The sequence below is a fragment of the Panthera uncia genome, chromosome D1, assembly GCF_023721935.1.
Source record: "Panthera uncia isolate 11264 chromosome D1, Puncia_PCG_1.0, whole genome shotgun sequence".
In the NCBI taxonomy this organism is placed as follows: Eukaryota; Metazoa; Chordata; class Mammalia; order Carnivora; family Felidae; genus Panthera; species Panthera uncia.
The window spans coordinates 109,470,906-109,487,486 of record NC_064808.1 but is presented as its reverse complement, the minus strand read 5'-3'; the positions used below and the strand labels follow the sequence as shown (position 1 = coordinate 109,487,486).

At 43.5% G+C, this 16,581-nt stretch overlaps 1 protein-coding gene across 4 annotated transcripts in view; it reads left to right on the top strand.

The window, feature by feature from the left end:
• The window catches only part of DYNC2H1 (dynein cytoplasmic 2 heavy chain 1), a 348,288-nt gene that overhangs the window by 57,458 nt on the left and 274,249 nt on the right, over positions 1 to 16,581 (top strand). For all 4 annotated transcript variants that reach the window (XR_007454148.1, XM_049614182.1, XM_049614176.1 and 1 more), the window contains exons 30-37: positions 1,712 to 1,831; positions 6,117 to 6,267; positions 8,277 to 8,482; positions 9,549 to 9,731; positions 10,318 to 10,500; positions 12,287 to 12,510; positions 13,205 to 13,320; positions 16,012 to 16,211. Coding sequence is in view for 3 of the 4 variants with exons in the window: in XM_049614182.1 (XP_049470139.1) it covers positions 1,712 to 1,831; positions 6,117 to 6,267; positions 8,277 to 8,482; positions 9,549 to 9,731; positions 10,318 to 10,500; positions 12,287 to 12,510; positions 13,205 to 13,320; positions 16,012 to 16,211 (1,383 nt within the window). In the remaining variant the exon portion in view is untranslated. The remainder of the gene's footprint in view (positions 1 to 1,711; positions 1,832 to 6,116; positions 6,268 to 8,276; positions 8,483 to 9,548; positions 9,732 to 10,317; positions 10,501 to 12,286; positions 12,511 to 13,204; positions 13,321 to 16,011; positions 16,212 to 16,581) is intronic.

Below are 16,581 nucleotides of genomic sequence, written 5' to 3'. Positions count from 1 at the left end.
CTCATGCCGGGCTGTGTGCTGACAAGACTGTCTATTAATGTGAGCTCCTCAATTTACTAGCTGTGTGACTTAGAATCACAACTTTCCTGTCTATCAGATACTCATCTTACTATATGTTGCAAAGCCTGTTTATTAAAAATACGGCTTTATACCATATAGTGTTTGGAACATTAGTATTCAACAGGTACTTGTATAAGATGAGTTTTTTCAAGAGGTGGAATTAAAATTTCTTCTTGACTCTCACACTCCCAAAATGTGTTGTATGAGATGATTGTTTTATAAGATGATTTAGGTAAGCCTGAAACTAATGCATTTATGGAACGACTGTTGATTACTTGGTCCTGGAGCACTGGACGCAAACTGGGACATCTGACTGGTGTGCAGCGAATGCCAGACAGTGGTGGATTGCATCATACTGAAATGTAATCTTCACATTCCACAATTATCTTCAAACTTGCAGTTGGGGCCCGTGGCTTATCCCACACTTAGCCGTATAGTTCAGCGACATGCCCGTTCCTGGTTAAGGCTCAGCATTTTATCGGATGTCGATTACACAAATGAGGTGATTGAAAGCACATGCTTGCTAGGTAGCTCCCATGTTTGTGCTTGGTAAAGAGGTGTGTTTCTGTTGTTTGCCCTTCCTTCCTCCCTCCCTCCCTTCCTTCCTTCCTTCCTTCCTTTCTTCCTTCGTGTTTATTTCAAGAGAATGACAGAAAGAGCACAAGCAGGGAAGGGACAGAGAGAGGGAAAGAGAACCCCAAGTGGGCTCTGTGCCATCAGCACAAAGCCTGACATGGGGATCGAGCCCATGAGCTGCGAGATCAGGACCTGAGTTAAGATTAAGAGTTGGATGCTTGAGTGACTGAGCCACCCAGGCGCCCCTGTTGTTGTTCTGTTGGGACCAGATGCATGGAGAGAGGAAGAGCTTCAGCGGGAGCCGCTGGCCAGAGCAGGTTTGCCAGCGGAGGAATGGTGGGGTCTGGAAGCCCTGACTGTGATGAGCAGAGCTGTTGGTACCCTGGAGAGTACTCTAAAGATAAAAAAGTCTAGAACTTTAAGTCTAGAACTTAGAGCTATTTAGCATTGTAGATTTTGTACTCCTTTTATTGCACATATAGTTTCTTAAAGTGATCAGTAAACATTCACTGCTATTTTTATCAGTCTTTTTATGTTACCTTCCATTACCTTTTATTATTTTACCTACAATCAAGTGAAAAAAATGTGTTATTTTGACTCGGAAACAAAAAGGAGCAGCGTAGCTCCCTGAGTAATAGACATCACCCTAATGATGCATTTCCTGTTTACATCACAGCCTTCTGAACATGGGCTCACCAGGAGAGCCTGAGCCCCGACACTTAGCCAGTCACTGTGGCCCTGATTTACTGGCCTATCTAGCTTGATTTCTTAGAATGATGAAACCATGGGGTTACGTTGCTCGTAGTACCGTCATTTGTAGAGTTGGTGATGGTGGCTGACTACACTTGTATGGGTTTTCACGCTTAACCATGATCCCCAGAAGTGAAAAAATTGATTTCTTCCAATTATTTAAATCTTTCATTAATAAAATAAGTGTGTCCTGTAAGACGATTTTGGGAGTATGAGGGGCAGTAAGAAATGGTAATCCTGCTTCCTGAAATAAATGAACAGGGTCACTCAACAGGGTAGGTGTTTGTTTTACGACTGCGTTTGTCATTGGTAATTCTGTTTCCAGACCTGGTTAAATGGTTTAGCCTTGGAAATGAAGCAGACCTTGAAACAGTTGTTGGCGGAATGTGTCACTGCTGCACGCAGTCCTCCAGGTGCCGTGGACCCGTCCTTGTTCCCCTCACAGGTAAGCGGCCTCTGTCTGGGGCGGAGGGAGGCCAGGGCGTCACACGGCAGGCGGCTCTTCATCCGGCGGTTCGCACCGACCAGCTGCCTCGCTTCTGCGTGTTCGCTCCGTCAGCTGTGAGGTGTGCCGGACGAGCTGCTTGGCGGCCACGTTCTCTTCCAGCCCCGTCAGCTTGCTGTCACTCAGATGCCTTCACGCCGAAGCCGTTCCGAGAGCCCAGCAGCAAGGGCCGGTGGGGCATGAAGCGGGAGGGGGGTCAGTCACGTGGGAGTGCTCTGGTTCCCCGAAGACTAGCCCGTCGTTGATGGAGAGGCCCGGAACCCTTAACACTGTCCCTGCTGCTCCCGCGGGATCATCCCGGAGATGGGGCTGGCAGGAGGTTGGCGGGGTGTCGGTGCAGGTCAGAGATCCGGCCTGGGCCCTGAGCCAGAGTGCCGGCCGGCAGCTGGGAGCCAGGGTGCACGCGCTCGCTGGTCACAGGAACGCCCACCTGAAACACCAGCCGTGGATCTGCATCGTGTGAAACATGTTCCAGGTCTCACCCGAGCGTAGTGCTAAGACCCGCGCTCAGTGCCCTGCGTCGTTCAGGGCTTGCTTCCTGGCTGGCTGGGGCTCAGCCTCCAAGTGAAGGGCACCCGGGACTTAGTTCTTGGGGCCTGTGAAGGGCGGGCCTTGAGGTGTTCTCTGATCTCTCACAGGAAAATCTACCCTGCTCAGCGTTGGTTTCTTTCCACGCTAAAGCATGTGGTAGCTTTGGCACAAGTTTCATGTTGGTTCTTTCAAAGCGTGAGACCTTAGATAGGAATCTTGGAACATTGTAGATTCTTAGCCATTTTATCTTTCATTCTTTGGTGCTTTCTAGCCTTTTGAGTCAAACTAAAATATGTTTTAAAAATTCTCGTTAAGCTCTTAGAGAAAATTAAGAGTAATCAGCAACGAATAATAATGCCGTTGCAAAGTCAAAGGTAAGCTGCTGTGTTACTACTGAAAATGCTCCCTGTTCCTGTCGACTTCCAGGTAGGATTTAAGTGAACTTAGGCTAAAAGACAAAAGGTGAACGACTCCACAGAAGTAAGGATTGCATAGCGATGGACTGGGAGAATGACCCTCGTGTGAGGAGATGCACGGGAGAGACGGGCAGAGGAAACCGGGCTGTACAATCGGAGCCCGCAGCTGACCTCAGGGCTCTCGAGCGGCCAGGTGACAGTGTGGACGGTGGACACTGTGAATAGTTCATTATCTCCGTGCAAACATGGACAAGTACCAGTAGGAATAGTTCATTTTCAACACAAACCAAGTATTCTAGTGTCTTAGCAGTTAATGCTTAAAAAAATTTGTCTCAAGAGCATTTATGTAGGCGATTGAATGGTGCACCTGGGTTCATGTACCTGAGGCAGGCTGTTAGGTACTCTTTTATTTATTCTCTTTGAGCTCTTCTTTTTTAAATTTAATTTATTGTTTTAATTTACATCCAAGTTAGTTAGCATATAGTGCAACAATGATTTCAGGGGTAGATTCCTTAATGCCTCTTACTTATTTAGCCCCCCCCCCCCCCCATAATCCCTCCAGTAACCTCTGTTTGTTCTCCATATTTAAGAGTCTTTCATGTTTTGTCCCCCTCCCTGTTTTTATATTATTTTTGCTTCCCTTCCCTTATGTTCATCTGTTTTGTCTCTTAAAGTCCTCATATGAGTGAAGTCCTATGATATTTGTCTTTCTCTGACTGATTTTGCTTAGCGTGATACCCTCCAGTTCCATCCATGTAGTTGCAAATGGCAAGATTTCATTTTTTTTGGTTGCCGAGTAATACTCCATTGTGTATATACCACATTTTTATCCATTCATGCATCGATGGACATTTGGGCTCTTTCCATACTTTGGCTATTGTCGATAGTGCTGCTATAAACATGGGGGTGCACGTGTCCCTTTGAAAGAGCACACCTGTATCCTGTAGATAAATGCCTAGTAGCGCAATCGCTGGGTCACAGGGTAGTTCTATTTTTAGTTTTTTGAGGAACCTCCACACTGTTTTCCAGAGTGGCTGCACCATTTTGCATTCCCATGTTACATACTCTTCATTCACTTCTGTAAAGGCATTTTTGTAAGGACCTCAGGTAATGTAGACAAGGAACTTTCTGCTCTGGGAAGGAGACAGCATGCAGAGTGGAAAGAATCTCACAGACCTTGGTTCAAAAACTGCTTTTGTCAGCATACTCTGATTCTTCTAGGCACGCGTTAAGAGGGTATAATGATAGGAACATTGCCAACTTGTTTTGAAGGTTAAATTGTACAATGTTGGCAAAATACTGTCAGTGATGGTTACATTTTGGGCAATTAATAGCGTGAGTGCCTGTGCACATATGCTGATGGTAGCATGACTGCAGGATTAGCCTGGACTGTATCTTGACTCCCTTTTTGTAGCGTCCTATGGAAATTGCATAGCAGGCTGCTAAAAGTTGAGATTATTGACGTGCGTTTATAATACAGAAATTCAGTGATGGTGTCTGAAAGGAGGGTCCTGTGTATGAGTACTAGTTTGGGGGTGGCAAGTGAACATTTTCATACGGAAATTCAAAGCAAAGTCTTTTCTCCAGAAGTAGATTTGGATCTTCTTAAATGTTTCTCCTTACACCTGATGAAAGACGCTAATGAGTTTGTCCTACAAATCTGGGGAGGGGGGGGGGGGGTTGATTTTGCCCCAGACAGAATTACTCTTCCTTTAAAGAATGATATTTAATGCTGCATATACAATGATATTTATACAGTGTTTGATGATATGTGAATACCAGTAACACACAGCTTAGCCTGCTGTGTTAAGTCATAAAATGTATACTGAGGTGACTAAATTTGATGACATATGATATTCATCTGGGTACTGAAAAGTATGTGCCAGAAAAACACTCTTCCATAGTAGTTGGTCAGCAGGTCTAGTGTTTTTATGTGATGATGTTTCATGTCTTTAGTTTCTGTGTTCATTTAGGAACTGTATCAAGGGGCGCCTGGGTGGCTCAGTCAGCTGGGCGTCCGACTTCAGCTCAGGTCACGATCTTGTGGTTTGTGGGTTCGGCCCTGTGCCGGGCTCTGTGCTGACAGCTCAGAGCAGCTCAGAGCCTGGAGTCTGCTTTGGATTCCATGTGTCGCTCTTTCTCTTCCCCTCCCCTGTTCGCACTCTGTCTCTCTCAAAAATAAACATTAAAAAAATAAAAACAAAAAAACAAAAAAACTGGGGCGCCTGGGTGGCTCAGTCGGTTAAGCGTCCGACTTCAGCTCAGGTCACGATCTCACACTCCGTGAGTTCGAGCCCCGCGTCGGGCTCTGGGCCGATGGCTCAGAGCCTGGAGCCTGCTTCCGATTCTGTGTCTCCCTCTCTCTCTGCCCCTCCCCCGTTCATGCTCTGTCTCTCTCTGTCTCAAAAATAAATGTTAAAAAAAAAATTAAAAAAAAAACTGTATCAAAGAATTTGACTCTAAGTTTTCAAAGGTTAGCGTTTAAATGTATAATTGCTTTATCAGTAGCCGTGTTAGATTGCTACCGTTCCAGAAAGCCTTTCAACTAGTGTTACCATTTCATGTTTTATGTAGATATAAAGGTTCTGTCTTAATCCATACCTAGTTTCTATTTATGGGTGTTAGAATGAAAGATTACAACAACTTAATTTAAGATAAAATTTTGAGGGACTCCTGGGTGGCTCAGTCGGTCAAACGTCCAACTCTCGATTTAGGCTCGGGTCATAATCTCGTAGTTCGTGAGTTCAAGCCCTGCGTCAGGCTCTGTGCTGACAGTGTAGAGCCTGCTTGGGATTCTCTCTTGCTTTCTTTCTCTCTCTCAAAATGAATAAATTAATAAATTAATTTAAAAAGTTAGAATTTGGAAATTCAAGACTTCAGTAGTATACTGAGATTATTTTGGAACGCTAGAATATTACCATTTTACTAGATGGAATGCATCATACGCTGGTATCCTTGCATCCTTGAAAAGAAGCCATTTATAAAGGGGAGAGTGCAGAGAAGAAAGGGCAGATGTCTTGGGTTGCATGAGCTTCGTGGGTCTTAGGACGGAACCCAGGTGTGTGGGAGGGTCGTGGGAGGCGGGTCGGTGGTGGGCTTGGTGGCAGCACACGGTGCTTCCCTGCGGCCGTGCGGTCCCGTGCGGTTTGAGATGCCAGTGACACATGCCCATAGACCTTGCACGCGAGTGCAAATCCAGAAAAGTGTCTTCCCTTACATTTATGAAATATTTCTAGGTAAATTTACCTTGTAAAATATTTTTTCTCTTGATCCATTAGATACTGTGTTTGGCAGAGCAGATTAAGTTCACTGAAGATGTGGAAAATGCTATCCAGGACCATAGTCTTCATCAGATCGAAACCCAGCTGGTGACTAAGTTAGAGCACTATACTAGCATCGATACGAGTTCGGAGGATCCAGGGGGCACTGGTATGAACAATGTTCCATTTTTTTGCCTCCTTTTGGGTTACTGGAACTTTTTTTGTTACTTTATCTTATCTGTCGTGTTTCTGACTTTCAGCCATCTGTTTCAGAGGTTAGTTTAGGAATTACAATGTACATGCTTTAATATTGTACTTAGAATTGGTGATTCATTAAAACGAGTGTAGAAACCTTACCCCGTACTAATTTCCTCCTCCTCTTCTAGTTGTGTGGTAATTGTTTCATTTATTACATCTGCATACTCTGAAACCTCGGAGTTACATTGTTGCCTGTAAACATGGAGTGTATCTTTAAGGACGGGAAGCACAGTCTGTTGTACTTAACTGGGTGCTCACCACTTCTGTCGCTCTGCCTCCGTCCTGATGCTCCAAGCTTCCTTCGGGTACTGTTTTCCTTCTCTTTGAAGGACATCCTTCAGCATTTCTTTTAGAGCAGGATTACGGGCTGTGATTTCTTTCCTATAGATTTTCCTTCATTGGAGAATGTTTTAATTTCATCTCTGTTGTCGTAAGTGAATTAGGATTGTTTTGGTTCTTTGCATGTTGTTTTTTTTTTTTTTTTTTTTTTTTTTTTTTTGTAACTTTTTTTATGTTTATTTTTGAGACAGAGATTGAGTAGGGAAGGGACAGAAAGAGAGGGAGACACAGATTCCAAAGCAGGCTCCAGGCTCTGAGCTGTCAGCACAGAGCCCAACGCGGGGCTCCAGCCCATGAACCATGAGATCATGACCTGAACCAAAGTTGGAGACAACCGAGTGAGCACCCCAGGCGCCCCTATTCTTTGCATGTTGAATGATGTGGGATGATACCCTGGACGTTTTCAACATTGTGTTATGAGCGTCTGGGTCTTGTCAGTCCTTGAGACAGTGTTGATATTTTCTGTTAGCAGTAGATGTTGGGTTCGGGCCCCACGTGCCAGCCAGCCTTCTGTGGTTTGTGGTTCTGATGCCAGTTCTCTTTCCAGAGTCTCTGAGTCATGTGTAAGATGTCAGATCACTATGCTGTGCTCCTGAATCGGTCACAACACCATAAATCAACTGTACTTCAAAAATGAAGTCTTTGCAGCACTGTTGAGATGGGCTTCACGTGTGCGCCATCTAGCGGCCAGTTCTCAGAGTGCCTGCTTTGATGGTTAGGGTGCCATCTGCGTTGCTTGGGGGTGAGCCCAGCAATCCTAAACAAGTTTCCAGGGCCATTTTCCCATTCCTCCATCTCCATGCTCTTCATAGTACTTGGTGGTTTTCTTGGGCTCCTTTTCTGTTCTCCTGGCCAGAAAGCTGGGGTTTCCTGTGCCCCGACCTGCTCACTTTCTGTGACTGTGTCTGTGTCCTGGGGCAGTTGGTGGCAGAAGAGAGAGGAGGAGAGCACGTGGGGTTTGTCCTAGTCTCCAGGGATCCCAGGTTCTGTGATTTCAGAGGAAGGTTCCCTTCCCTCAGGGTTTTAGCCCCTCGGTCTCCGGGCTAGTGCTATAGCCCCCAACAGATTCCTTGTCTGTTCCTCACGCCTGAGCCCCGGGCCCTCCCCGGGAGTCTGCCTGACTGCACCAGTCCGGGTTTCTGGCTGCATTGGCCCAGGCCTGGGGAGCCCAGAGAGATCAAAAGAAAAGGGTAAATCCGCCACTGGTTTGGTGACACGTCTAATTCTGATCTTCCCCAGTTGGCCTGATACTCTTTGCTTTTCAGACTCCGAAGTAGCAGCTGAGTGCCCATTGTGCGTGTCTTATACTTGTGTTCACAGGGAAAAGCCGGATGGGGTGTGCTTGCTTCTGGTGTAAGGGACCGCAGCCCACTCTCACTGAATTTGATGTCCTATTCTTCGCAGGAGAATTCTTATTTCTGACTGGTGGATTTGACATCGGTTTAATTTGTTACATTATTGTGTCATTCATTTGTATCATGAAATTAACATTTAGATTCATTTTGAAGATCTGTGTATGTACGTACTGAGTACAGAAATCTCAGGCTAACATTTTCTCCAAACATTTTACTTTGCATACAGAGTCTGGCATTCTGGAGCTTAAACTTAAAGCACTGATTCTTGATATCATTCATAACATTGATGTGGTAAAGCATTTAAACCAAGTTCAGGTTCATACAACTGAAGACTGGGCCTGGAAAAAACAAGTCAGATTTTATATGAAAAGTGATCATACTTGTTATATTCAAATGGTGGATTGTGAACTTCAGTACACTTATGAGTACCAGGTATGACTCGTGGCAAAAGTGTTTCATTTTTTCAATTAAAAATTATTTATTTTAACGGAAATTTGCTGTTGTATGAAAGAATTTTATTTTAGTCCTAATTTTGAAGAATATATTTGTCTGTGACTGTTTTTTTCTGTTTCATCATAACTAAGAAGACGTTATGTTGGAGAAATATTGGCAGAAAATCTAAAATAGTGGCAGGGTTGTACTGCATTGCGACAGAAGCCGGGCTCTCCCTTCAATCTGGGAAGGGTGGAAGACCGATCCCACGGAAGGAGCCTGGCCGGGCCCCACACGAGGCCGTGGTTAGCACCGTCTCACTTGCTGAGTGTTTTCAGTCTGTGCCATAGGAGAATTTCCAAACAGACAGACAACCTAGCTCATGGAATCTGTTCTCAAAACACCCCGCTGCATCCTCTCTGCATTTCCCATCACGAGTCAGTCTTCGGAATATATCTGACAGTTGGGTTAATAAGTGCACGTCAGGAGAGTTGCCAGCTGGCTCCTTCAAGAAGGGAATGTATTTGGAGACCATGTCTGTGTCTACCGCTGTTGAAGAAAAGCCCTATAAACAGCAACTGGGATTGGTTCTATTTTCCTGAAGACTTAGGAGAAATTTTGAGACCTCTTTGATGGGATAAAATTAGTAATTTCACGAGGCATTTTTCAAAATAATAATGTTGGAGTTCCAAAGTTGTTCTGACTTAAAAAGATAATAAGATTCAGGGAAATAATTTACACGAATTTTAAAATACAAAATAGGATAATTATTGTTATCATATAGTTTTGGATTTTTTCGCCTTAGCAGTATGTCTGTACCATTATCAAGAACCGGAGAGAATGTTTGGAAAACCTAACTGTATGTTAATTGAGGAAGGCATAAACCACATGCCTGAGATTAATTAAGTTTAGTTTTTACCGCTGTGCGCTTTTAAAAAGTTTCTTTCCTTAAAAAAGTATTTCGGGTATTTTTCTCTGTTAACAGCTTTTTAGCTAGTGCCACAAGGACACGTGTGGGACGTTGAGTACAGCGTGAGCATTCACCTTTTCCCTCTCCCTCGTGTAGGGCAATGCTCCCAAGCTGGTCTACACGCCGCTGACGGACAAGTGCTACCTGACACTGACGCAGGCCATGAAGATGGGCCTGGGCGGGAACCCGTACGGGCCGGCGGGCACGGGGAAGACCGAGTCGGTGAAGGCCCTGGGCGGACTTCTCGGGAGACAAGTCTTAGTTTTTAATTGTGATGAGGTAGAGGAAATCATTCGCAAACTAGATAGTAGTGTGTTAGTTATGAGTCTGGGTTAGTTTTCACGTCCTTACATATGAAATACTCTATCTTGAGATCACTTTGCTTTTGGGTAGCTTGAAAACAGAATTTGTTTTGTTTGAAAAGCAACATGGAGAAAGGCTGCAGATAATGTAGAGTCCGAACTTTTCTAGAGAGAACTATTGCAAATAATTTTAAATACAGAATGAAGATTTGAGGGTGCAGAAATGCTTCTTATAGGAAGGAAAAGAGTGAACAGAAAAGAGAAAAAAGTAAACTAATTTTGAAATTACTGTTTTTAGAACATTTTGTGTAGGATTTCTATTTTAACATAATAGCTAAGAATCCTGTATCTATTTAGTTCTGTGTCCTTCGCAGAACACTTGTACATGAGTTCCTTTGTTTATTCTTTGAAACCCCCTCGGCAAGTGTAGCTATTGAACCTGTGCGAAGAAGAGAGAGAGATTAGTGAAATGATGACCTGCTCACTAAGTGACCAAGTATTCAGTTATTTTTAGAGATCTTCGTTAGTTTTTAACGGATGTAATTTTTGTTGTAATTTTTTAGGGCATCGATGTGAAGTCAATGGGGCGGATTTTTGTTGGCTTGGTGAAGTGTGGGGCCTGGGGTTGTTTTGATGAGTTCAATAGACTGGAGGAGTCTGTGCTGTCGGCAGTGTCCATGCAAATCCAGACCATCCAGGATGCCCTGAAGAACCACAGAACCGTGTGCGAGCTGCTTGGCAAGGAGGTATAGCACGTGTTGGGAATTGAAAGAGTTGAAGTATTCTGTGAGACTGCGCATTACTCACACTCAGGCAAACGCTCTGTCTTTATCTCTCCTGGCGTCCCTGCTTCTGACTTGTTTGTTAAACCTTTTTGCCCATGAATCATCCGAGGTTTCTCACCCTATTTTGGTCGCACCTCAGACTTCGAGTGCTGCGTGTTTGTGGGAATGCTGCTAGCGTTTACTGGGCACTTACCCTGGGCTGGCACCCTCGTGCTCCTGTGTATGCTCTCACTTCATGCTGGTAACTCTTCCACATGGGTACTGTTGTGCTTTTCTTCTTTATGGTTGGGGAAGCAGAGCTTGGTGAGTCGGGAGTAAGCAGTGGGGCTGCGAATTGAACTCGGGTCTAATTTGGAAGCGCATGTTTTTAATCACTAGTCTTTTTTTTTTTTTAAGATTTTTTTAAATGTTCATTTATTTTTGATAGAGACCATGAGTGGGAGAGGGGCAGAGAGTGAGAGAGGGAGACACAGAATCTGAAGCAGGTTCCAGGTTCTGAGCTGTCAGCACAGAGCCCGATGCAGGCTCGAACCCATGAACCATGAGATCGTGACTTGAGCCGAAGTCGGACGCTTAACCGACTGAGCCACCCAGGTGCCCCTTTAATTACTATTCTGTATGCATCTTAGAACAGTAAGCACTTAGCTGTTTTTCTGTTCCTCACTTTTCCCCAGAGGAGATCCACACTCAAGTCAGGAGAGCGTGAGCATCTGTGTATGGAAGTGTAGCGCTGACAACACTGGAAGTTAGCTGTGAAGTTACCCGCTGAGCCACATAGTGTCTTCGCAGCACAGGTCTCTCAGGGCAGGGCAAGGAAGGAAGAGCGGTTCTCATTTAGTAACAGCTTACTCACGTGTTGCTTCAACTCTCCATGAGGAAACGAGAAGCTATTACGTTTCTACCTTTGTGCCGTCACAGTTGACTTTCTTCCACGCTGAGTGCGTTTTCTCCTCTCCTGCTCTTACAAAGAAAGGGTTGTCCTTGTTCCCGGTCCACACTAACCTGCCCACTTGCCGGGGGCCGTGTCCCTGTGTCCTCTGTATCGAGGACTTAGCCCTCCCTCCTCTGCCTGCTCGTCACTGGCCTTTAACACCATTGCATCTTGTCCTCTTTAATAATGTATGTCGTGTAATAATACTATAATATTTGATGTAATGAACACACAAGCAGACCTTCCCCTCACTTACCTGTCCATTCATTGCTCTTGCTCTTTTGTCTCCTTTATGGCCAGATTTTCTTACTCCAGGTGTTTCTACCTAATTGCCCATTCACTGTCTACACTCTGATTTCGCTTTAAGTGTGCTGTGGAAAACGCTCCTGCTAGGTGCTCTCATGATACGCTGCCCTGCCCTGCCCTGCCCGGCCACAGCCTCGATCATACCGTGATTGCTCGTAGACTGTGAGCTGCAGGAGGACAGAAACCGTTACTTACTTTAGGTCAGAGTTGTGTTGTCTCCCAATACAAGGAGGCTTGTGGTAAACACAGACAGGAGCAGATGGGCAAGCGAGTCACCACCTCCGAAATTCCGGCCTCACAGAACTGATTATAAAGGGCCTCCGCAAATGCCGTTGTTCCTAAGGCGGTTATTGTATGTCGAGCAGGGAGATCCTTAGCTCGTTAGCGTTTACCTTTTGCCGAGTTCTAAGATCTGTGTGTCGAAGTATGCACAATAAAATTCTGTTGGCAGTGTATTTTATATTTATAGTTACAGATACTTGGTGCCCATATTGTAAATTAATATTTCAGGTGGAAATCAATTCAAATTCTGGGATTTTTATCACCATGAATCCTGCTGGAAAAGGTTACGGAGGAAGACAGAAGCTGCCTGATAATCTTAAACAGCTTTTCAGGCCGGTTGCCATGTCCCGCCCAGACAACGAGCTTATCGCTGAGGTCATTCTCTATTCGGAGGGCTTCAAAGAGGCCAAAGTCCTGGGCAGAAAACTGGTAGCTATCTTCAATCTATCTAGGTGAGTTTTCCTGTGTTAAATATTTTTATAATTTTTGGTTCCGATGATTGATTATGACCATTTTTCACGTTTGTCAGTGATTTTCATATTGGCGATTGTATTGCACTTAAGGTGTCAATAGGGAAGATTTTAGTTTGAATAAGGACACATCTCACTGAAAACTACTTGTTCCTTCAATGCTATCAATTTGATCTGACTTCCTTTCTGCAAAAATATCTTCACTGGGGCGCTCCAGCTAAGTGATGCTAATTGAACAAATCAGCAGACTCCTTAAAACCTGTCCTTTGGAGGGAGTCCTCCAGTTTTTCTCGTGTCGTATTTCTAGTAATAGCGGTGGGCTTCTGGCTTCTCTGGGCATCCTAACATTCTGTTCACGTTACTTACGAGAGAACTGGAGTGCCAGAAACCGAGGGCCACAGGGCTGGAGTAGAGAGTTTAGGAGTAAAGGTGATAGGCACTTGTCATTTAGTGTCTTCATGAAGGTGATTGGCCAGGTCATGACATGGTTGTCCTGATCCTTGGGAGTCATCCGTCTTCAACACTTTTCTGGAGTGATCGTTTTCTGTGATGGCTCCTTTATATAGATTAATGGAGTATCAGTACCCATTTCTATGTGTCAGTGGTTACCTCTTCAAATACAATGAAAAAGTAATTTCTGGCTGTCAGTGCTTTGTGATTTCCATATCTCTTTAAGGGAACTTTTGACGCCTCAGCAGCATTACGACTGGGGTCTGAGAGCCTTGAAGACGGTTCTTCGAGGAAGCGGAGGCCTTCTTAGACAGCTGCAGAGAGCCGGCGGGAAACACAAAGGTAAGGTCTGCGATTCAGATGCGATCTTAGTTTTTAAAATAAACTTTAATTTGGAATAGTTTTAGATTTATGGAAAAGCTATAAATACGGTAAAGATGGTTTTGAAAACCTGGCCCCGTTTCTCCTGTTGTTAACATCTTACGTTAGTGTGCTACATTTATTGCAACTAGTGGACCGATATTGATAGGTTATTTTTTCAGCAAAGTCCATACTTCATTCACGTTTTCTCTAGTTCTTACCCAGTGTCCTTAACTTTTAAATGTGCATTAGATACTAAATAGTTGTGATATATAGAAGAATCATCTAGTCCACTTCTCTGCCTTTGATGTGTGGTAGAATCACCTAGAAGCTTGTTAAAACACTGGTGTTGGACCCTTACTCCCAGCTTCCTGATTCTGTAGGTCTGGAGCAGAGCCTGAGAATTTCACTGGTCTGAAAATGAGAACAGAAACCATAGAAACACATAAGGATTTTCTTTTTTTCTTTTTTTTCTTTTTTCGAGTTTATTATTTGAGAGTGAGAGTGTATGTGAGCAGGGAAGAGGCAGAGAGAGAGGGAGAGAGAGAGAATCCTAAGCAGGCTCCATGCTGTCAGCACAGAGCCCGACACGGGGCTCGAACTCACAAAATGTGAGATCATAACTTGAGCTGAAACCAAGAGTTGGACGCTCAACCAACTGAGCCAACCAGGGGCTCTGGGATGATTTTCTCTTTCAAAGAGACAGTATACCAAACAAAATTGCCCTTTAAAAAATCTTAAGATTACCAAAAAAAAAAAACCCTTTTAGCCTTAAAATAATTTTACAGTGAAGTTGCAAAGGTAGCATCCCATTGTTTCGTCTTATTTACTGTGGTACATTTGTCTATACTTGGAAACTGAGGCTCGTGTATTAATATTAACTAACGTCCAGACTTGATGTGGATTTCACCCGTTTAATCATTAATGTCCTCTTTGTGTTTGAGGATCGGATCTAGGGTGCATTTAGTCATCATGTCTCCTTAGTCTCCTCGGCCCTGTGACCGTTTCCCCTTGTGTTTTGTTTCCATGACCCTCGCATTCTTTAAGAGTACTGGTCACATGTCATGTAGAGTCTTCCTCAGTCTGGGTTTTTTTGTGATGTTTTTCTCATGATTAGACCTGGTTATCCACATTTGGAAGAAAGAGCAGAGAGTGAAGGGCCTGTCACATCACATCACATCCTATCAGTGGGTACACAATGACCACATGCCGTCATTGGTGATGTTCACCTTCATTGAGTATTGTGGTGGTATTTGCCAGGTTTCTCCAGTGTGATAGTAACTGTACAGTTACTGTTTCCCACTTTCCCTCCCGTACTCTTTAGAAGCTGGTTACTGAGTGTGGCTCACCTTCTAAGTGGGGTGGCAAGGACTAAACTTGATCCTTTAGTGCAAGGAGTATTTGAGAATATTATTTGAAACTCTTCTGTAAGTAAGATTTGTCTCTTCCCTATTTATGTATTTATTAAATCATCTATTTGCATCAGTTTGAACTCATGATATTTTATTATACTTTACCACCTTTTTTTCCCATTTACATAAAATAAATTATTCCCCCTCACCCATGGATGTGTGCTTTCATGAAAGGCTGAATATTCAGCTCTTCAGATGCCAGTAAAACTAAGTTAAAAGACTGAAAATAAGACAACATAGAAAAAGGGACCATGTGAAATTATCTATTTGGACTTAAAATGATCAAAGTCTACATATTAGAAAAGGAAGTTGCTTTAGCTTTATTATTGGGTTGGCATTTGCCAGGGAAGATAGTCATTTGGTGAGTTGCTTAAATTACTGTTTTTCTGTTGTCTGTCTCTGCTGATTGTTAAGAAATGTTGAAACCATACCTGTAGTAATCAAAATGGCTTATTAACGAGTTCAGTGCTTAAACTCCAGTATGGCCATGCCTCTTTGCCTACACTTAAATATGGGAATATTAAGCAATTTTGGAGAAATATCGGACTAAAAGATAGTTTCTTGCCTTCATAGATATGTGTTATCAATCTGCAGCTAATTATTATCCTTGAAAAAATAAGAATCTAACAATGATATTAGCATTTGTATTTGTTTAAGGGATGGATTTGTGAACAGTTCTGAGTAAGGCTGATTAAAAATTATTGCTCAGTTAGTTGTTAGTCTCGGGACTTAATATCTCTGGGGGGGGGGGGGGCAGTTCTGGTATATTTGGAGGCACCTGAGTCTGGAATGCATTGGTCTGGGTGTGAATCCCAGCTCTAATACTGCTGTGCCTTTGCAGGTATATTGCTTGATCCCTTAGAGATTCGTTATTCTCATATATGAAATCAGAGTAAAAATGGCAATACCCCCTTACTTGATGCAGTTATTATAAGGATCACATACAAATGGTAAAGTTTTATACAAATATAAGTGATCGTGATTTTTATTATTGATTAAAGTCTGGCAATGCTGGGACTCAAATTCTGCGGAAGAGAGTCCCGAGCTGTACCTAGGGATCTTTATTTCTCAGCAGACAAGACAGTAAGTAAGGTGGGCATGCCAGTTCCTGTGGTAGCATGTGGCTTTAACTGTTTCTAGGTTCTTGCACATCTATGTTGTAACTAATAATGCGTATCACGGTTCTCAACGACTGTTTTACAGTCACTGAAACTTTCTGAAGTCAGTAACTGACCATTTTAAAATGAAACTTTTTCTCTAGTTGATGAAAGTCATATTGTGGTACAAGCATTGAGGCTTAATACAATGTCAAAGTTTACATTTGCTGATTGCACACGGTTTGATGCACTGATTAAAGATGTATTTCCTGGGATCGACTTTAAAGAAGTAGAATATGATGAGCTCAGGTCTGCGTTACAGCATGTCTTCGAGGAAGCCAATTATGAAATCATACCAAATCAGGTACCTGTCAAGAATATTTTATAATATGTTGATCCTTTCTTCTGGCTACTTCCTTATTAATAATCTTTATCTTTTATCTGTCCATTTTATTTTATTGTTTTTAAAAAATTTTTTTAATGTTTCTTTATTTTTGAGACAGAGACAGATGGAGCATGAACAGGGGAGGGTCAGAGAGAGAGGGAGACACAGAATCCAAAGCAGACTCGGGGCTCCAGGCTCCAGGCTGTCAGCACAGAGCCTCACACGGGGCTTGAACTCACAGACCGTGAGATTGTGACCTGAGCTGAAGTCGGACGCTCAACTGACTGAGCCACCCAGGCGCCCCTTATCTGTCCATTTTAATCTTGCTAACTCAGGGAAGCCTTCCCTG